A 23,493-nucleotide genomic window follows, 5' to 3' on the forward strand; every position below is an offset into this window, starting at 1 on the left:
ACAGCGAGTGTCTCTACAGTTACATCCCCAGGTTACCAATAAAGTCACTCAACACTCCACATGCCAAAATGCCATTTTGTTGATATTTTTGTGAATATAAAGATGCAATTCATATACCTGTTTTGTGAAGTGCACGGTTTTTTTAAAAGACAAAACCCACTGCAGTATCTTGGAACAAACCTTCATTAAAGAGTGTAATGAATGTATCTTCAAGGAACATTGCAGTTTTATATCGGATAAAATTGCATATCAGTCCATCCCTATTCAATATTATACAGTATTATTAAACAAACTAAATAAATGATCTACCTACCAACACTCTGCATCAAGGTCAGGCACATCTGAAACATATTCCAGTCTTCTTTGTCCCCCGTCTGCTGGTGCAACGTGCGAAGAGCTATGTGGAAGTGATCCACGTAATTTATGAAGAAATCCTATTCAAAGAGAGTGAAAGTTTTCCTAAATACATATAATGCTGTTTATATTCCTAATACATAATAATAAATAAATAAACAGGGAACAAAGACTATTAAAAAGAATGTGGATCTGGTAACAAGTATGTTGCTGTTCCAATCTCCTGATAACTCAAATATAAATATAATAATAAAAGCCCAAGGCTCGACAGCCATCGAAAGGGCCTGGGCCTGTCTCCCTCTCACAATCCTACCTAGAGGTGTGGAGTTCTTCAACCGGTAATGAGGTGACATGGGGTCAGCACGTCAACCCCCCAGCCATTATAGGAGATATCAGAGACTGGGTTACGCTACTCACTTGTAGCTCCCCAATTACCTCACAATGGTGGGTTTTCACTGGTCCTATACACAGGCCGAGAACCCAGGTAGACTCGAACCTATGCCGTCCCGCAGTCGGAGTCCAAAGCACAGTGCCTTAGACCGCACGGCCACGGAGGAGGACAATAAGTTAATAAACAGCTGCATTTAATAACCAAACTTTGCAACTTACACACAAACTACAACATCTACCAATCACACAAATGTCTCATACCTCAATAGCCTTAACAAATTCCATGTAGCCGCACCCCTCAGTGAACTGAATGCATCTCTTTTTAGCTTCTGTAACAAACGATATTGCTTTCTGAATGGACTGACCCAGACCTTGAATTGTGTCCATCAACTCCTCCTTGATACACTTCATGCCGGACAGCTGCTGTCGAAGGAACTGCTGCTCGTAGGAGGCGTATTTTGAAATATAAACCACATATGGGTAGTATACTGCTTTAGCCAGCTGCAGCAGCACATCTTCTGGAAGTTCCTTGCCTGTAATGCAAAAAACAGTAACTGCTACTCAAACTTGCCACGAGGGTGCAGCTTTTTGCCTGCTTTCCTTTTGCAGTAAAACATAGACATTGTGTTTTAAATTCATTTCATTTTAGCCTTTTTTATACCTGTAACTTCCGATTTTGGGGTTTAGTTTATTTTGGTTAACCTTGCCTAATTTTTTTTTCTTCACATGACAGCAGACATACTTTTCCAGCCTTTTTGGTCTATCACAGGGTCTGCAAAAATGCACAATACTTTCATGAAGTTTTGAAGTTTCCATTTATTTTGCATCAATATTGCGTGAACAACTGTATTTTGTAATTCCATAAAGGTATTTTAATATTCTGATGTAAATCTTGAATATTTTAAAGCAAAAGTCGGTAAATTTATGATTATACTTGAAGTGTAATATTCACCCACTAATATTAACAATATCTTTGAACATCTGCATTGTATGACATTTTTGTTGAATTTATCCTATCGTTATAACTGTAATATTGATTGAACTGTAACAAATGTCTGATGATCGGAGTGTGTTCTCCTAAAATGTTACATAAAAAAACATGTTTAAATGCTTCTAACAACCAAAGTAGAAGAGGAATTAAATAATGCAATGCACATACAAGAAGAGTATAGCACATTACTTTACATAATAGTAACGTGTTAATTTTGAATGAAAAGTAACATATTCCTATTTTTGAAAAAACTTCCCCACCTCTTCAAATGCACAAACTTTGAAGATGGCTGCAAGAGCTGTCCCTGCACATTGCACCATGCAAGGAAGGTGCATAAAGGTGGGGCTCCACACATTCCCAATCTGTGCCATGGGGGAGGCGATGTGATCAGCACCATATTCTGATCACCTTTACATCACAGGTAAAAGCTTATTGGAAGCTTGGCGACACTCAAATCTCCACTGCAGAAATAGCATTGGAAATATTCTCACCTTGGGAATCGAACCCATCTCCTGTGTGACAGTCCAACACCTTACTGACTGGACCACTGCAGTTCCAGTATTTTTTGTCACCTTCCTTTCTGCTACGTTCACTCAGGTTGAGAAATTGTGAGTCATGACAGATATGCTATGAATGAACACACAAAGGCTTCAGATGATGAGGAACTCCAGAAAGTAAGCAGAGCATCATAAAAATATCCTTACCCTGACTCGCAGATTCGATGGCTACTTGCAGACTGGATGCAAAATATTTCGTGGTTTGTTTGAGGCTCAACAGAAATGGGAGTTGAGCACTCTGCTGTTTCAGGGCGGCGTCGATGCACACGTTGAAGCTCGGATCAAGACTGTTGAGCACGTCGGTGTAGAGATCAATCAAGATATCAACCGGAGAAGCTGTTGTGAATACCTGGGTGCACCATTTAATCTGGAGAAAAAACGAATGCATTACATGGATGCAGGGAGGAGCTTAATGTTTAATTACTGAAATACAAGGTGTCCAAAAAGTCATGCAATGGTAAAATTGACTGTAGTTTGTTCTTATGTTGCATTGAATGATGCTGTCACAGGGGGAACATGTGGAATATGTTCCTTGTGTGTGCAATAACCTGCAATTCCACCTACAGACCTGGGTGGAACTCTGAGGAGGACATGCTGAACAACTGCTGTGATTTAGTTCGAGACTTTTCGGGCACCTTGTTGACATTAATATTCAACAAATGAAATGTAGCATAATATAGTGGAACCCTGATTTTACATTTTCCTGCATTATACATTCAATGCTGATGGTCTCAACATAGCAAAATGTTACAAAATTTTCCTCTATTTTACATTTTGCAGCATTTTAAGTATTTTCAGCTTGGTCCCCTGAAAAACGTAAAATCGATGTTCCACTGCAAAAGAAGATAGCAATGCATATGTATGGAAAGATTTGTTTCAATTTCACACCGAAGTTATAAGCAGCAAGTGCCAAGCGACAGTTTGAATGATAGAGAGAGCTGGAGTGGCCCTAAAGCCTGGTTTACATTGATCGAGTAGCTGGAGTGAGTAGGGTAAAGTGAGCCACTCTCCTCGTGTAAACAACTGGGGAGAGTACTGGAGCCAGTACTTGTTCCAGTAGTCAGGACAGTCGACTGAGTTGCTTTCTCTCCCATCAATTTTTACACTCGCGCGTAAACTCGACAGACCACTTGGTCAATGTAAACACTTTCTGAGGACAGGATAGAGCAAATAGAATAGGATTTTTCTTCTTTTTGGTATAGAGTCTGTGTTGTGTGTGTGTCCATGGCATTCGTGTCAATTATAGGAACAAAAAAAAACTACAGGGGGATGAGGCTATAAGTGCAGGAGATGAGGCATGATGTACTTGGTGTAGAAGTAAAATTAAAAATAAAGAATTTACGTTCTACGTACAACCAAGAACGATCGAAAATAGAAAAATCAAGTAAATTAGGTTTCTTTCCAGACATGTCCTCTTGCGTTATTGTATTAATTTCTCATGAAAAAAGTATGTAAACAGTTTCAGAACTTTTTTTAAAAAAAAAATTGCCAACAATTTCGATGGGTTCATTCTGTCAAAAGAGCACCAAACAGCTGCAGCCACTATCCCACTTTGCTAGATTCGAGTAGAACTTGTGTAATCAGCTACTCACCATAGAAGGGTCGAATTGAGCAGACAGGCGAGTAACTCTCTCGCTCACTCGACCAATGTAAACCAGCCTTAATATTGCAATCACAGTGACTAGTGCATCCAAGTGCTGGCTTCTTCAAACCCAAGTGTAGTCATCACATTAAATGCTCATCTTTTGATCTCCAAAGTTTCTGGATTCAAATTCTAGCATGGACATGGGTATTCTTTGTGAGTTTTCCTTCAACAATTTCATCACTCATCCTTGTCATTGTGTTTAGCCAAATGTGGCAGAAATGCATCATAAAATAACAAAAATACACTAGTAGGTTCATCCCTAATGGCTAAAACATAATAGCCTCTTTGCAGTCAATCTCATATTTGAGGCGTGTGCGACTTACTCACGTTATGTATATTAGAAGTACAATATAAAAATATATATACTATGGAATACTTACATTTTGTGAGTATCTGCTTTGCAAAAAAAAAAAAAAGTTTCAGGACCCTACTGTTCCCTTCTTCAGGTTTTTGTCTAGCCCAGTATGATCACTTACATGACTGCGTCAATTAAGGCAAGGATTGAGGTGGCAGGTGAGACAGGTTAAAAAGGATAAAAGGTTGACTCAATAGCAACTGACCCCATATACAGAAGGTTGTTCGCTTTGTATCCGACCATTTTTGACGGGTACTCACCTTAAGAGATACCGCGCCGCCACCACCGATCATGTTCTATTGGACCCCCAACATTGTGGACTATTGCCCGGCATCGCAGTTTCCATTGCAGCAAGCCCCGGCGCAGGACAGGCATGGGAATTCTGTCCCACTCCTCCCTGCAAGCTTTACATAGATCATCCAGGGTGCGTGGGCGGCGATGTTGTAGACGTCCTTTCAACAGTCCAAATGCGCAAAAATCCATTGGACTGGCATCTGGGTTTTTCACAGGAATGTCTTCAAATGGAATGACACGAATTCCTAATTCCTCTGCCATTTCCTAATAAAAACGTAGAGATGTTCTGGCAGTATGACTCGAAGCCTTGTCCATATGGATCATCACCTGGTTCGCATCCATTCCATACAATTGTAGGATGTCTCCCGGATAGATAGTTGTCAGAATGGAGTCTTGGAAGTATCTGGCATTCACCTTCATGTTTTTGTCCCCCTTGCATATCATCAACTTACCCTCATATCCGAATCCCGTCACAACCATAAAGCCACGAGGGAAACTTTTCCTGCACCCCTTAGCACTATGGGTGACACTTTGCTTGCAGCCCTTCTCCTGGTGGTTTTCGTGGGTGAATGTTTCGCAAGGAGAGCCTGTTGTGTGTAACGGGCCATAGCTTTCGCAGTCATCACCCTGAGTGTTAACCCATTCTCCCGACACTGTTTCACAATGCGTACGTATGAAAACTTAGCATGGAAAAGGGCCATTACGTAACCCTCCCAATATCGGTTGATTTTTGGCGCCATTTGATAACATTCACTACCAACACTCAAGCACCTACAAGGTCAGACACAACACTGCTCCCGCCAGCAGACCCATAGTTCCAGCATAATATGCCAGGTGGCAGCACCGAATCGAAAATGGTCGGATATAAAACGAACAACCTTCTGTATACGTAAAACCTTCATGTTCTAATCCTAACTTTGAAAACCCCAAATCTAAAAAAGTTCGTAAAAAACCTTTACACACGAAACAGAGATGACTGAAATGTTTATGAATTGTGGATTAGAATGTTTAAGAGATGGGATGTTTGTAAGGAAAAGATTGGTTTCCAAGTCACTCCGGCCGTAAACGACGTGGCTCTCGAGGTTAAAGATTTTGAAATAGATATGACATAGTACGATCGACGGGAGGGGGGAAAAGTGGAAGAGGGCAAGAGCCGTGCAACTTCCGGCATTCCACGAGAAGCCATATCAGTTCGATGCATACTTTTTGTAACAGAGAGCAAGGCAGTGTGAAGGGGGTTTTTAACGTGTTTCGTGTGTAAAGGTTTTTACGGACATGTTTGGATTTGGGGTTTTTAAAGTTAGGATTAGAACATGAAGGTTTTACATATATGGCGTCAGTTGATATTGAGTCAACTTTTTATCCTTTTTAACCTGTCTTACCTGCCACCTCAATCCTTGCCTTAATTGATGCGGTTGCAGTCAATGAGTGAACAACGTTGTATTTAAATTTTGAAACATTGTATGTACTGATGTACTATGAAATAAGAAGTTAAAAAATCCAGTGGTTTGTAATTGGATCCCATTTTAAACTGTCTCAATTAGCCTACCTGTGCATAAAGTTCAGTGCAAAATAAGAAGTTCACATATAACTTGTTGGGATAAAGCATTCACTACAAGATGACTATGTACAATTAAGAACACAGTACAGGTACATGTCAAAAAATAATAATAAAATACAGGAATTTGCTCCTAAAATGACACAATTAATATCTATTCACGATTCATTGATAAATAAATACTCTACCTGATCATGCCAATAGGACATCAAACTATCATAGAATTTGCTCATGCAATCAGCAATCCCATCTTCCTGATCCATTTCTATTAGGTTCCTCCACTTTTGAATTAAAGTTGCCTTATGGCACTTGTGGTAATACTTAATCAGCTGCTGTAGCCTGTTTATATCTTGAAATATTTTCACAAATCTCTTGGACTCATCTGAAATAAATATGCAAATTTAGTGTCCATATAATATATTTATTGCCTTGAAATACCATATTTATTTGAATGTAACGGATACTTTTTTTTGGTCAAATTTTGTCTCCTAAATTAAGGTGTGCATTAGATTCAAATGCAATGCGTTCTTTTCATTTAATTTTGAAAAATACTGAACTGGAACCACTCTAATTGAAGTGCCTGTAACGTATTTGCTCAATAATGAATAGTGTTATATCATAATAAAATTAAATACATAACATAAACCTGTTGTATATACATATAATCAACTTATTTTTGGAGGTGCATGTTAGATTCAAGTAAATAGGGTACACTGTGCACGAGCTTTGATATATTGTCTAAAAAAAAAAAGTATTCTATATTGTTGTGGCCGCAGTGACTCAGTCGGCAACGTGTCTGACTACCATGCTAAAGGTACCAGGTTCAATCCCCGGCCGGTTCAAATCCAGGAACTTTTCTAACGGAAGCGGTCCCGGCACCCACCCAGCATCGAATAACATGGTACCTGTGGGGCAAAGGCAGTCAGGGGCATGATGCTGATCACATCCCCTCCTTATTCACGACCAGTTCAAGAAAGTGTGGGGCATTACCCCCACACCCCCTATACGCCTTCATGGCATGGTGCTAAGCACAGGGGAGCACTTTACCTTTACCTATATTGTAGTGTTGGTCTATTTAGTGCTATCTTTTGCTTTTCATTGTTACAAGTGCGTTGTATCCACTCTAAAAAATTTATATTGCAATATTCTTACATGAAAGAGTGACTAATTGATTTGCTGTATTATATACCGTGTCCATAAATATACTATCATACTTTAAAGTGGTATTACGTCGCTTTCGATAATCGTATTTAAATGAAATTGGTGACATTTGAAAGAAAAACTCAAATATTTTTGTGCATGTCAACAATGGACATGAGGGGAGTGAGAATCCACATGCAATTTTGGAAGTTGAAAGAGACTCCCCTAAAGTGAATGTCTTTTGTGCCGTATCGAAACTTCAAGTCTATGGCCAATTCTCCTTTCGAGAGGCCACTGTGAAAGGTCCAGCTTATCTTGACATGCTCACTGAATGGTTATTTCCACAATTGGAAGAAAATGAAGGCAATGAATTTATTTTTCAACAAGATGGAGCACCTCCTCACTGGCATTTACATGTTCGGAAACATCTGAATGAGCGGCTTCCAGGAACATTGATTGGACGTGCCGGAAATGATGATAATGTCTTCTACAATTGGCCGCCGAGGTCACCTGACTTGACGGTCTGTGACTTTTTTTATGGGGTTACATAAAAGATTGTGTCTATGTACCCCCATTGTCTCAAAAGCTGCAAGAACTGCAAATTCGCATCACTTCTGCAATCCAGTCCATCCCTGTGGATATGTTGGAGTGTGTGTGGCATGAATGGGAATATCGCCTTGTTGTCTGCAGGGTCACTCGTGGGGGCCACATTCAATGTCTATGAGTTGTAAAATAAAATATTTGAGTTTTTCTTTCAAATGTCACCAATTTCATTTAAATACGATTATCCAAAGCGACGAAATACCACTTTAAAGTATGACAGTATATTTATGGACACGCTTACTTAGCTTTTTGTGCCACTTTTGGCTAATTTGCGAAGATGGGGATGAGTTATGATATGATGAAATTGATGAATGGACACTCATGAACATCCATCCCCAGGCCGGGATTCAAACTCAGGACCCCTGGCGTTGTAGCATGATGTGCTAACCACTCTGCCACGGGGGCCAGTGCATGTAAGAGCGAAAATAAGATTGATTGATTGGGTTTATTTTACTTCGCCTTTCTGTCACTTTTGGCTAATCGCAAAAATGAGGATGAGTGACATGATAAAATTGATGAAGATTCCTCACAAAGAACACCCATGCCAGGATTCGAACCCGGGACTACTGGTGTCATAGCATGCAGTGCTATTACTCTGCCACAAATTTCGACAGGGTGAAAATAAGAAGCCAATTTTTAATTAATTGTTAAAAATGAGTAAAACACTGCCAGACATAACATTACCACTTTCCCTCCCCATCAGATCTCAAGTAAATAAAACAATCAGGCTCTCATATTCTTCAGTCGGCATTGAACTTTTCGTTCTGAAGAGCAAATGCTAAACTAGACAATATTTTAACACTGATGGTATAGAATACTCACCAACTGACCCTGAAGTAAAAGCCTGTACTAAAAGTGGACTGGACATGGCTTCAAGTCGATTCTTCAAACCTTCAAGCTGCAGTTTCCGGTCCTCATAGTCTGGAGCATTCGCAAGTATACGTAGAGACTGCTGCATACTCACAAGCTTTGTTGCTATCGTTTCGACATTTCCTGATTCAAATACCTGTCAGAGTTAAGATATTTAATTAGGAAACAAAACAAATCCACATATTAATTTTCAAAAGTAAGAATTTAGTTATTAGAGGCTACGTGAACCCCAGGGCCGCTCCATGCATGGACATTGCTGGGAAAATTTCCACCTGAAATCTCTAACCTGGTTCTCCCACACAACAGTCAAGACCCCTTACCAGTGGTGTATTCTCCAGTAAACCAACTTTTTATAAATTTAGCTTTAACTTTAATGCATTGGTTATTATTATGTATGATTCAAACTATTAAAACAAGCTTCTAAACCAGAATTTAAGTAAATTATTTAAAGAACTTAAAAGACTGGTTCATATACACCACAGATCTTTCTCCATCGCACCCTTCTGCCGATCGATGAGGGAGCTAAAGTGAGTGGCTACTATAGAGCATTCCCTGACATTCGCTACGAGACTCGGCGGCAAGCGGCCTGGCATCTGCGCTTGTCTTTCCCGGTGAACGGGGTCCACGACAGTCGCCCGATACAGTCTGTTTTTTCGCTCTCTTTCCCCTTCTGTTGACGTTGCAGACTGACGCCAGTATAATCCTCCCCTGGAAGTTGTGTTGTGTCCGTGTGTTGAAGATTGTGGCTTAATATGGCACCACAAAAGTTTACATTACAACAAAGGATGTATCTTGTCGAGTGATACTTCGGAAAGAGGAATTGTGGAGAAGTGCGACGATGTTTTGCAACGAAATTTCCTGGTGTTCCCGTTCCACATAGGACCACTATATTGAACCTCGTAAAAAAGTTTAAGAGTTACAGGGTCAGTTCTGAATAAAAGTGGAAAGAAAAATGAGGAAATCTAAAAAATAAAGTATACAAAGACAATCCCCACACCATCCGTGAGTTAAAAGAGAGTATTGTACGAGAAATTGGGAGAATTACAGTAGACGAACTTGCACGTGTAAATGCCAATTTCCTTCGGAGATGCCAGGAATGTGTTGAAGCAGAGGGACATCATTTTCAACACCTTCCGTAGTCAAGGTTAGTACACAATATGAAAACTGTAATTTTAATAGCCGACTCTAGCGACTGTCTTGGACCCCGTTCACCAGGAAAGACAAGCGCTGAAGCGGCCACTTGCTGCCGAGTCTCGTAGCGAATGTCAGGGAATGTTCTGTAGAAAACATGTGAACTGCAGGGTCAGTTCCACCACTGCATGAGAAAACTGCTTGTTCCTGCCTGCTGTGTGTTACACTTGGCAGAGGATGGGTTGCTACATGAAGGGAAAATTTACTTGTTGCAGGAAAATCAAAGTCCAATTTTAGGCTAAAAAAGGGAGATTTTAAGAAATATAAAATTTGAAGCTATTGGACTTTGTTTTATATTTTACTTGCATGCCTACAATGGATGTTTTATATCTATTACACCTAATTAATCTAGAGTGGAAAAAGGCTATAATAAATATATATACAGTAAGAATTCTTGCAATAACCAGGTCAAATTTTCAAATACGCCACTGCACCCTACCAGCTGCGCCACCACAGCTCTGCACACAATACACTTAGTGTATAACTTCTATCACCTAATGCATGAAACAAATGCTGCTATATACTTCAGTCACTTCAATCGTTAGTAAATAAATATAAAGACAATGCTTTCAAAGTATGCTATAATCAGTTTACCTCTTCTAAATCTGCAGCCAGAACTGTCCAATTGTCTGCCTCGTGGAGGGCCTGCTTTGCAACTTGAAGCTCCGTCTTGATGCGGTCCAACTGTTCCAGATTTGCCATGGATTGCCCTGTATCCTGCTCAACCTAGAACATAGAATATTTGTTTGGTTTCAAATTCATTTTGAAATAATTAGAAAGCTGATCCAATCATGATTGTTTCTGAATGATTAACCACAAATACCATGCCTCATGCAACAAAATAGCACAAGCTAAAACAAAGCACAAAAACATTTCCATAAAAGCATCTCGTAAACGGAGTAATTAAAATTCTCATGTGCAAATTTCTTAAGGAAAAGTTATCAGTTCCTTCTCACTCAATTTCGCAAAATCAAATTCCGTAAGTTTTCCATTTTCCAGGTCCTCCATGCACTTTTAAATTACTTTCCAAGACATTCTAATGATTTAACATGCTATATATGTGTTATGTCGACCTGCATGGCAGGCCTCCCCCATGGCGCAGTGGTAGCATTGTCGTCTTGTAATCAAGGGGTCCCGGGTTCAATACCTGGTGGAGGCACATAGTGGTTCAGATCTCACTTTAAACTGTAGGTCCGGTTAGCCTTACTGCACATAAAGTGGACTTAAAACACCAAATCAATCAATCAATCAAAACACCAAATCAATCAATCAATCAAAAACACCAAATCAATCAATCAATCAAAACACCAAATCAATCAATCAATCAAAACACCAAATCAATCAATCAATCAATCAAAAACACCAAATCAATCAATCAATCAATCGACCTGCATGGTCATATGGTTAGCACAGTGCACTATGATGCCAGAGGTCCCATGTTCGCATTTCAGCATGGGGGTTCTTTGCGAGTTCTATTTCCTGCTTCCAATATGTAGTAACATGTGAAATTTTCGTAGATTGTGTTCCTGTGTTAAATATTTTGTACCCACAGATTCCTTTAAAATATATAGTGAAGGTTCCACTGTTATTTGGATGTGCACACAAAATTTCAATAGATGATTATTTATCTACTATGGTTTTGAATTTTCTGGATTTTTTTCTTCTAAAATATAGATTTACTGCAAGAGGTATTTTTTTTCAGTAAGAAATAGTGGTGAATTGAAAGTGCTAGGAGAGATGCAAGGTTTAAAATACACTTTTCACAATCTTCACTCAGTATATACTATTTAAACCTTCACACTAATTCCACATGCACACTTTCATGTACATATTGTTTGCTGAAGAACATAGCCAGCCTCCATGACAGTGTGGTACAATGCCAGGGGTCCCGGGTTTGAATCCAGGCCTGTAGAGTCCTTTGCGAGTGTCCCTTCATCAATTTTATCATATCACCCATCCTCATCTTTGCAATCGGCCAAAAGTGGCAGAAAAGCAAAGTAAAATAACCCACATCAATCAATGCAAAGTACTATTCTGTCCATTTACCTTGGCTATTTCTTGCTTCACCGACTGCATTTTCTCTCGCAGTAGCACTGCTTCCTGTTGAAGAATTTCTGTGTCACGGACCACTCGTGGAAGACTTTGCAGGACCTAAAATTGTTGAAAGGCAAAAGATGAACTTGTAGGAAAAGCAATATTATTCATGCTTGTATTTATGACTATAAACATTGCAAATAACAACAATATGAAGTAGATTCCTAGAGTTGGCTTTGTCACAAACTGCCTGTACATGTGAGTACAGTATGAGCCTAACATATTAAAGTTTTAAACATTCTTTGTTGTAACATATGCTCTTACAAGGATGTATTTAGGGGGCTTCAAGGGAATCTAGACTTGCCCCCCTCTGAAAGAATTACTAAGTACTAAAATTAAATAATAAAGAAAATATACATTTTTTAGAATGTATTGAATAATCAATGATTATAAGTTCCTCTCAACTTATTTACAATAAGTATTATATTGGGATTATTCAGCTTTGAAGAACAGCACCAAAGATTTATACTTGCATATACGTATAATATTAATCATGAACTTTAATTTTCTTTGCCACTGGATCTAACATCCGTTTTTGTTATTCAATATGTATTCAATTCTTCATCTATTTGACATTAATTTATTTCCTATGGCACTTGTTTTTATCCAAATTAAGCCAACCTTAACTACAGATAAGCTAGATAATGAAAAAGTGCTGTTATATCTCAATTTTACACAATATTTTTGCCTATTGATATAATAATAATGTAATATTAATTATTGTATATATTTTAATTAGTTTTAATTGAATTTAATGTAATTATAACATAATTACTTAATTTAGATTTTATTGTTATTATTATTGAGACACTTGATTCGCCCCCCCCCCCCCCCCAAATATAGTTCTATAGATACATGCCTGTCCTCTTACGAGAGATTATAACTAATCAGATAAGTCCACTCAAATGTTACACTTGAAATACATCACACCTCTGTAGCAGATCATCTTTATGTTCAAAGTATGTTTCAAAAAAATTGTCTTAACACTCACCTGCTGACTTGTTTCCTCAAGGGCACCATTTACTTGTTGCACGTACAGCTGGAGTTTCATCACCAATGATGAAACAAATGTCTAAAAATAATAATAATAGCAGTTTGTATCAATAACAACAATGGCAGAGTTACTACTATGTACTAATACTTATTAACCTTAAATCATACAGAAGTGTCATGATGTGCATGGTCAATGACATAAAAATTCAGTAAAGGCATGAAACCAATTCCAAAACTGACATTGACTCAGATGAGGACACTTCAGGATATGCAAAGTACCGTGCGTCCATTTCGATCTGCAGCCGAGAGATCGGGAGAAGCGTGGCGGGCGGCGCTGACGGAGAAGCCGACATTTGCGGCCTGTAATGCCCGCTTATTTTTATAGACATATGCAGACATTTATATAAATATTGCAAAACGATCACTAACCTGTGTTATAACATGCAAAAGTTCTTCTGTAATTCATCCAAGTTCTGCTCTTATATACACAAATAAATACGCTATAGAAACGATGTTAAGAGCCACAGATAAAAAAGCATTTTAATCATGGTTTTGATCAGTAACGTCTTGCTTAAGTTTATATCCTTGAAAGAGTTTTGTGGCGATGGGAATCGTTTGGAGGTTTCGAATGTGCAACACTGTATCAGGATTACACTGCAGACGAAACCGATAAAAGTGAATGGTTTTCGTGAGCTTCCTCGCAATCCGAAATATCCGAGCTCGAGTTTTTTGTTCCTTCGCGACTAGATGAAGACAGAGTTGTAAATATAGTGGCGAGCAATGTAAACCAAGAGCGTGTTAATTTCGTACTGTGCGCAAGAGTGTTATTCTTGGTTACTTGCAGTTACTTGTTTGTGTTATTGTAGTGTGTATGTGTGTCGTGTCAGTGAGACGATTGGAATGCCAGCCGCAAGATTCACGTTAGAACAAAGATTTTTTATGTATGACACGTACCTACGTGAAAACAAACTCGTGTCGAGACGTGTGTAGGTAATTTGTACAGAAATTCCCATGCGTTTCAACTCCACACAGAGATACGGTTAGACATCTTGTCCCTAAATTACGAGAAACTGTATCGTTAAATTTTAAAACACCTAAGCAAAAACGACGGATTCTAACCGAAGCAAAACTCGATGATATTGGTGCAGCGTTAGAACGTTCTCCAAACAAACCTCTACGCCGCGTTTCACAAGAGGTGGGCGTGTCAAAATCATCGGCACATACAGTCACTAAGCTACTAAAATTAAAACCATACTCTTATAACATAGGTTAGTGCTCGTTTTGCAATATTTATATAAATGTCTGCATATGTCCATAAAAATAAGCGGGCATTTCAGGCCGCAAATGTCGGCATCTCCGTCAGTGCCGCCCGCCACGCTTCTCCCGATCTCTCGGCTGCAGATCGAAATGGACGCACGGTATATTTCTACAAACATCTTTATCATTCTTTATTTTTTCACATTTTATTGTTGTAATGTGTTTATTCCATATGTTTTCCTCATGCATTACTAAGATGTTTTCCTCATGCATTACTAACACTTAGGCATTCCTAAACCAAAAGGTTTACTGCCACAGAAGACTTTCATTTTAGGCTAGATTTATCTCACACTTATATGATACACATCTGATCTATCAGATGCAAAATGTTACATAAAATCAATACATTTTTTCTGAAAGGAGACACATGTTATACAAATGTCTTCAAATTTTAGTAAGTACACAGAATATATTGAAATGACTGAAACAAGATATCATAAATATAATATATTTTTAATTTTTTTGTATTATTTTAGACAAAATTAACCCTGGTTAATGTTTCCAATTATGTAATGAATTTTGCAAGCTGCACTACTAAAGAGTGTTGAAAGATTAATGTTCAGAGAAACTAATTTGTGCATTTTAAAGATGCACCAAGCACTGATATATGGAGAATTGTATCATGAAAAGTAGGTTGTGCATCTGCAGATTGAGGAGAAGTTTGTAAATGTAATCAAACATAACAATGCCAACTTTTTTTTAAATGTACAAATGGTGTCATAAGCAGGTACAAACAATATTATAATGCTACAAGCACTATACCTGAGCAGCCTAACCTACCCACATAGGCATGTGAGCAGGGAGGGTGGATATTATTCTTCACAAAAATCAAAAACTTTTTTCAGTGTGTTCTTATGTACAGATGTATACAATTTGGTTCATCTAAAAAAATGCATCTGTACCTTGATAATATTGGAATTCTACAATCAAAACAGTTTTCCACTTGAGTCCCATGTGTATGCATTATAAACATGTTCCTACGTGCTTACATTTGATTGCCTTAGTATTCCAACAGTTTCCGTCATCAGTTGCATCAGCCAAATTTTCATAATATAATTCCTTACAAATTAACATCATTTGCATTTCCCGAACTTATAAATTAGGGCCCAAGTTCCATTTGTTTTATTGACATTTCATCATGCTATGAATGCAATTGTAACGTGGTTCGATTTAGATTTACTTCTGTTAACACATACTGTGGAGTTTTAGCGATTACTTAAAATTTTGTTCTATATATGCTAGGTTAGGCAGGTCAGATTTGGTTCTCGTAGCATTAAAATAAAGTCCCTAAATGCATTCTACTAAGGTTCCAATTTACTTCTACATTAATTCCCACTAGTCTACAATACTTACAGTCGCTTGTCAATGGAAAATACATTGTTCATGGGAAGCGTGCATGCTTGCGTAAGGTAATTTTCATTTTTTTTTCCAACATAAATAACTTCTTTTTTTTTAAATCCCATGCTCATTACTTTAAGGAAGGTTCAAATTTTGTGTGACAATGATTGCCAAAATTCTATAATAATTACTCTTCCCGCTAGGAGAATTTGAAAAAACCGTTGAAAGTGCAACTTGTGAAAATCATTACAGAATTGGAACTATTACCCTTAAACTCATGAAAATCATACACAATCAGAACCATGACAAAAACATGAACCAGTCATAAAGAATAAACATCAATACATTATTGTGTATTAAGTATAAAAGCCACCCAAATTTAAGATGTCTTAGAATTCTTAACAACAAAAAAATTTGCATTTATCACAACTTCTACTTACATCTCTGTTATCCTGTGCTTCTGGACATTTAAATGATTTATTTATCCAATCCTTCACATCAAAGTGATCATCAGAAAATGCTGACACATCCTGTAATGAAAAATGAGAGGGTGGAGGGTGATAACAAATATGATGTAGAGTTTGGCAGACAATTTTCCTGATGCAATTTTGGTGAGGAAAATATTTAACAAATTTCCAACAAATTATTCATACATACTCTAAATATTTGAAATTGTACACTGCATGAAAGTGGAGTAAATGCATTGCAACAATTACGCTGGGCAGATTATCTGTACTATAAAAAATGTGTTCATTAATATGCAAGGCAAGTGCCATATCAATATTTTTGAATACATATTTGATTGTTGCTCAAACAAGTGTTTTCAAGAATGTTTTGAGCGCATACATTGCTCATTCGGTAAAGGTTCCGATTGTTTTATGATTTTTTTTAATTCTCCTAGCAGAGAGACTATCGCAGAATTTTGGAAATCATTGTCACACGAAATTTGAACCTTCCTTAAAGTAATATGCACTGTTTGGATTCCAAAAAAAAGTTATTTATGTTATTAAAAAAAAAAAATACGTTATGCAAGCATGCGCACTTTCCATAGACAATGTTTTTCCATTGGCAATCGACTGTAAGTATCATAGACTAGTTGGAATGAATGTAGAAGTAAATCGGAACCTCAGTAGAATGCATTTAGGGACTTTATTTTAATGCTAAGAGAACCAAACCTTACCTACCTAACCTAACCACGAAAGCATATATTGAACAAAATATTAAGTGATCGCTAAAAATCTGCAGTATGTGTTAACAGACATAAATCAACGAAATCGAACCATGTAAAAATTTCATTCGTAGCGCATGATGAAATCGCAATAAAACAAAAGGAACTTGGGCCGCTCATTCCCTGATGAGAGCAATGTATGCACTTGAAACATTCGAAACTAACTTCAAATTAACCTGGCTGAACATACTTGTTTCTGTATTACTTTTGTTTATAAAATCATAAAGGTAATGTGCATGGAAGGCTAAATTCACGTGGTGGGCCAACCACCCCCTCCCTTGGAATGTGTGTTCCAACATGACACTCATGTCCGTAACAGTGTACAGTTGGTTTGCAATTATTATAATTACAATATAAGGTAGGCTACTTTAGTATTATACGGACTACCTGGTTTGGTTAGGTTAGGAGTATTAGCCCCAGTTTCAGGATCGACAAAATCATGTTGCGAGGGGTTTTGACCTGACCTAACCTAACCAGGTAGTCCGTATAATACTAAAGTACCCAATATAACTTAATTTATGTAAACCAAAAAAAATGATGCAACATATATATTTTCTTTGTAGTTTTAGTGAATGATAAAATATGTATGTGGCACTAATGTAATAATTAGTTTTTATTAGTGATTGGTATTTATTATATTTATTGTTTACCTATATAAACAACAAAGGAAGCAGTGATTCAATGACAAAATTGTTTCTATAATTTTAGTGATAAAAATATGTGTGGGCCTCTAAGACCCCTCAGCTAACTAAGTTTTTTGAGAAGTGAGATGCATAAGTATTACCAAACAAATTGCCCATCATCATTTTTATTCTCTTTGTTTTAGGCAATAATAGCTTTAAAAATTGAAACACAACACCTAACAAGCTGCTGACAACCTCTGCACCAGTATGCATGCGTAAAAATTCAGTCCTCAAAAACACGTAGGATGCAAGAAACAAATTAATGAAAATAATGGACAACTTGCCGAGCAATACTTGTGCATCCCAATGTACGGCACGGGTAACATAGGGTTAAAAACAGAGTAAGGTAAGGTCTATGTACAAACAGAAACTACAACCGGTCTCCACTATTTTACACCTTGAAGTAGCACGTCTTTTCATACTTCGTCTGCATTCACTTACCATTTTTTTACAAATTTACCGTTAACTCTGCTGTCAACAAAAAAGGTTCTTTCTTTCCCTCTTCAAGACAAACCCCAACAAAACAAAACAAAAATTACTACTTGCTCCCCATTTGTGTAAACGCGACTTTGTTTTGTTGGCAGAAGACGTTTTCTCCCAAAACAAAGCTGCTTCGGCTTTCCCTCACTGATTTCATCAACAGATCGAGCACAGTGATCACTATGTTCCAATTCTCGAGAACACTTGCAACTGTTGAGTGTTGATCAGTTTCGGCTGCTCTTCAGGTGGAGGGTCTCCCCGATGGTGCAGGGGTAGCGCCGTCGCCTTGTAATCAAGAGGTCCCGGGTTCGATATCCGGTGGAGGTACATAGTGGTTCGGATCCCACTTTAAACTGTAGGTCCAGTCCCGATTAGCCTTGCTGTGCATAAAATGGACTTAAAACACAAACTCAATCAATCAATCATGCTCTTCAGGTGGCAAAGCTTTGCTGCACCCACATATTTCTAGACTTATTAAACTTATTTTCCAGAGAATAATAGATACAAGTTACATAATGCAATCACTATATGTGTGTGTATGTGTACTGTGTGTACAGTAGCGGCGATTGGGTAACAAAACTGGGGTCAAGAACAGTTCACTTGGTAGCGAGTTCATCCTGTGGTTCATCATAGAGCAGAGCAACGATTATATTTTGGCCGAGTCTGCTGCCACGCGCGTGTCAGCAGTAAGAATAAAGCCCCTATCACACGGAACTGGATTTCTAGTAGGAACGCTCTAGTTGACGCTGGACTGGCTACCCATTTGCTAGTTTTCGCCTCACACGGTACTTGTTATACCATAGAAAAGTTAGGGAATAGAAGTGGAAGCTACATTTAAACCTCGCTGCGCTTTGAAATTGCATTTCCATCGGTGGCCAGTAGATGGCGCGGCCGTCTTCTTTTGCTGCTCGCAGTAAATAGGGGGGGGGAGATTCATTGTCCCACTGGAGTGTCCTTCACCACAGAAAGGACAGGGGTGGGTTGTGAAACAGGTTTTCTCAAAACGAGGGGGAATATATGTCTTTTTCTGATTTCATGCAGTTCGTGAATTTACGGAATGAGGACTTTGCCAGGCAGCTACATACCCTACCATGGCGCGAAATCATTGAAGATTGATTTTTTTTTCAGGGGGGGGGCGCAAGAAGATTGCGGTCTACACAGACATACACAAACTATACATATATATTATGTATGTGCATGAAACTTTTCAAATTTTCTACCAAGCATCTGAGAAGAAAGAGCCTATATGATTAATATTTATAATGTTATTAAATATAAATTTAAATTACTAAACATGTAAAAATACATTAGTATTTAATACATATAAGGGAATTTATTTGATATTTTTTATGTATCAGATATTTAAAACTGCCTTCTCGATTGCGCCGTGAATACGTTTTCGCCTTGCAATCAAGGAGTCCCGGGTTCGATACCTGGTGGACAGGCACGTATCCAAGGAGGGGGCTTAGGGGGCTCGAGCCCCCCCGAAAGTTTTCAGTTTACCCTAGATAAAATGAGGTTTTTGGTTCCTTGTGGTGTGAAATAAAATAAAATAAGGATAATTTAAGAAGATAATTAATTATGGAAGAAAGACGGAGAATGTTCTGTAACTATATTATTGATAATAGCTCGTATCCAAGTTGGGAATCAGGGGGATCGAGCCTCCTTCCCCAGGAAATTTTCAGTTTACACTAGATAAAATTAGGTTTTTGGCTTCTTCAATAATGTGACAATTATTTAAGGAGAGAAATAATTATCGAGGCAAGACGGGGAATGTTCTATAACCCTGTTAATAGCGTGTATCCAAGGTGGGGATCATGGGCTCGAGCCCCCTTCCCAGGAAATTTTTTAGTTTACACTAGATAAAATTAGGCTATTGGCTTCTTGGATAATGTGACGATAATTTGAGGAGAAAAATAATTAACGAGGCAAGACTGAGAACGTTCTATAACATTGTTATTGTTAATAGCACGTATCCAAGATGGGGATCAGCGGGCTCGAGCCCCCGTCATTAAAATTTTTCACATTTCGTTAGGTTATTGGAGATTTAATAATATGATGATAATTTAAGAGTAATAATTATAGAGGCAAGACGGAGAATGTTCTATAACCTTATTATTGTTAATATCATGTATCCAAGGTGGGGATCAGAGGGCTCGAGCCGGCCCTTAAGGAAATTTTTCAGTTTACACTGCATAAAATTATGTTTTTGTCTTCTTGAATAATGTGACGATTCAAGGAGATACATAATTATAAAGACAAGACGGAGAATGTTCTATAACCCTGTTATTGTCAATTGCATGTATCCAAGGTGGGGATCAGGGTACTTGAGCCCCCCTCCCACACACATACACACAAACAGGAAATGTTCAGTTTACACTACATAAAATTATGTTTTTGTATTCTTGAATACTGTGACGATAATTGAAGGAGATTCTTAATTATAAAGACGGAGAATGTTCTATATAACCCTTTTGTTGATAATATTGCACGTAAACCATTCTTGTGCTTTTGGTGTTGTCGCAGCAAACTTTTTGGAAGCTGCACAACAAAGGTAGCGCAACTAGTAGGACGATTCGTTGTAATTTTTAATCTCTGGAAAGCACGAGAGGGAACGTTCTTGAATAAGAGGAGTCGAACTACTGGCCATATTAACGAATCGTTTTATCTGCGGAACGTTCTAGAATATAATGAGGATATAAATATGCTGCTTCAATTTACCAGTTGATTTGTACAACAGAATCGGTTAATGAGACTTCAGAATTTCCAGAGTATGGCAATTCATACAGTCGATTAGTGATCTGTGAGTGTCCATTGCTTGCTTTGTAAGATCTAGTGATTCTAAAATAAAATGGACTGAATATCGTAAAGTAACGAAGTCTACTAGTTCGAGTCCAAAGCTGAAGACATTGACGACAGCGGAACTTCCGGAGCCTCAGTGTAGTGCAGCTAGTTCAGGTCGAGGGCCGAAGAGATCGAAGGTCTCTCTCTCTAAAGTGAATATTTCAGAGGTTTATTAAAACAGAAATATGCTTCACAGATCAACTGAAAATCAAAGTTTTGAGTGATGATTTAGTTGTGCCCGAACAAAATTTCATGTATGCAGTCCGAGAATTTCATGGCATAAAAGAAATAAATTTGTTTAAGCCTACTGGGTTCACACACACACAAATACTTAACTACCATGAAGGGACAGCCGAAAATTTCATGAATGTCGAGAAGAGAAACAAGAAGATGTTGCATATGTAGTTATTTTAACGGAAATTACAGGCTCTACCAGGACCAGAATCAGGGCTCTGGCACACCATGCCATTGCTCTACCAACTGATCCACGAGCCACCCTTGACTTCGACTGAGCTTGCGCTAAAATGTATAGGCTACATAGTACATGTTCTGTGTATGTCAAATTGTAAGATGTTACCTGTTTTATTAACAAGCACAGAAAATAAAGGAGAAAGAAGAAAACTGATGGGCATTCCCACCGGTTGAGGAGACATTTTTCTTCGGTGGTCAACACGAGCTGCTGCTCGTGGCCTATTGATGGAGTTTTCACACTGTGTTGCCCGAGGATTTCACAAGTCGAACGTTGGTTTGTGAGGCCTTTTGTGTCGCTACGGTGTGAAACGTTTTGTTCATTGTCTCATTCCATACGTCATGTATCGCGTATCACTTCGGTCTGAAATCTACTTAAGTTTTGAAGATCCAAGTCACAAGGGTGGAAAATTAGGGCTTTGTTAAGGTTAGGTGCGAAGGCAGGCGAAAGCACTCTAAAGGATAAAATCCAAACCTGCAGGAAGACTTTACTTAAGTCTCGAATACGAAATGATAAAAACTTCTGGTGAGTTGATTTTAAAAAAAAAATGTGTCCGAGATAAAGAATGGCGTTCCCAGGATTATCGGTAGGGAGAAGGGTTACGAATACTATTTTTGGTAGTCAGTCCTCATTTTGCCATCCTTTCCTGTCTTTGAAGTTTTTTTTTTTGTTGTTTTAAGGAATACTGGATCAAATGGAGTTATGACCCCACCAATGCTCCCTTCGGCACGTCAATAGAAATAAATAAGTAAGCATTTGATCATATTGGGAGACGAAACATTAGATGTGTTGGGAACGGAAGGATTTTTAGAGGCCTGAATATGAACAATTTAGTGGGGTTCGGCTTTTATAAGAGCTGCAAACATGGGAGGACAAGACACAGTAGTGGTGTTCAGGCTCGAATCAGAGAGAAATATTCGAGAACTGTCTGCGTCCAACTCGCAGCCCACAGTTTCAATCTTGCATTGTCGAGTGGATTGTCCATCCCGTGCATGTGTAACGGCTTCTTAAAAACACTCAGGCACCATAGATGTGTTGATGCCTGATGAGAAGAACTGGACAAACACACACACTCAGATGGTACTGGTACACAATGTTAATGCATGGAAAGAGGGGAGTCGAGTGATAAAAAACGTTCCGATTTCACGTTGATTAAAATGGCAGCCTTAAACAGTGGCAACAATTTACTTTATAGTTGCTCCCCATTTTTTTGCCTCTTATTCCTAGGCCTTGTCTACCAAGAGAAAGTAAACTTTCCTTGCACCCCCCCCCCCTCCGTTTTGGAACCCAATCGCCACCACAGGCCTTAAACATACAATTGTGAGGTTCTATCTATATATCTTAAAGAGATGATGTTCAGCCCCCCGAAAGGAATTCCTGGATACGTGCCTGCTGGTGGAGGCACATAGTGATTCGGATCCCACTTTAAACTATCGTGTGATTGACTTGTTATTGAGTTTTAGTTTTGGTTATTATGTATAGTTTTTCTACCTACCTGTGGGTGATCGCGGCGATAGGGTTGAAATAAAACATTATCTCTTATGCCTTTAGAATCGGTTTGGATGGAAGGGGGAAGGGTGCGTGGTATTTGCATTAACACAAGGTTAGTCGAGCAACTGTGCAGAATAAGGTTGACTAACAATGGCAGTAAGCCTAAAGTATCCAAAGTAAACATATATTGCTTAAATATGTCTGCATTATACAGTGACTCAACTACAGGGGGGACAGGGGCTAATGCGAGCAATTACCCCTTCGATTTCAAATTTTATGCAAATAAAAATTCATTTTGTAAAATTTTCTTCCTTGTTTCGCTCGCAATATCTGCTATTCTTGTTTTCATCAAGTTCAGAGGGGCGGCGGGAGCCAGCCATTGGGCACGAATGATCTAAAAAAAGTTGTAAAAGAGAGAATGCCATGGCGTCCAGGGAAATTAATTGCGCACTAATAAATCAATATTGTTTTCAATTGCACAAATTGGATCTAAAAATTTTTGAGGTATCTATCTGCATTTTTACGGACCTTCTCATCGGACTAAAATGTATGATATAAAGTAATCCCCTCACATTAGCCTTCTAATACTAATAGTAACTAATGTATTC

The 23,493-nt window shown here is 38.3% G+C and overlaps 1 protein-coding gene across 3 annotated transcripts in view; it reads right to left on the reverse strand.

Annotated features, from left to right (window-relative positions):
• Positions 1-18,207, reverse strand: part of Cog7 (conserved oligomeric Golgi complex subunit 7) — a 30,115-nt gene extending 11,908 nt beyond the window's left edge. Inside the window, exons 1-10 of one of the 3 annotated variants that reach the window (XM_083142709.1) lie at positions 18,043-18,207; positions 16,131-16,220; positions 13,034-13,114; positions 11,995-12,099; positions 10,543-10,674; positions 8,710-8,893; positions 6,333-6,526; positions 2,440-2,659; positions 1,006-1,277; positions 314-434 (exon numbers count right to left, since the gene is read on the reverse strand). In XM_083142709.1, the coding sequence (XP_082998835.1) occupies positions 314-434; positions 1,006-1,277; positions 2,440-2,659; positions 6,333-6,526; positions 8,710-8,893; positions 10,543-10,674; positions 11,995-12,099; positions 13,034-13,114; positions 16,131-16,220; positions 18,043-18,045 (1,402 nt within the window). In that variant the 5' untranslated portion in view covers positions 18,046-18,207. Of the gene's footprint in view, positions 1-313; positions 435-1,005; positions 1,278-2,439; positions 2,660-6,332; positions 6,527-8,709; positions 8,894-10,542; positions 10,675-11,994; positions 12,100-13,033; positions 13,115-16,130; positions 16,221-17,962; positions 17,983-18,042 lie in introns of those variants that run through there. The other 2 variants (XM_083142711.1, XM_083142710.1) reach the window with 2 other exon arrangements.
• Between the last annotated feature and the right edge of the window lie 5,286 nt (positions 18,208-23,493).

Source organism: Lepisma saccharinum, chromosome 21, assembly GCF_977018435.1.
Source record: "Lepisma saccharinum chromosome 21, izLepSacc3.1, whole genome shotgun sequence".
Taxonomy (NCBI): domain Eukaryota; kingdom Metazoa; phylum Arthropoda; class Insecta; order Zygentoma; family Lepismatidae; genus Lepisma; species Lepisma saccharinum.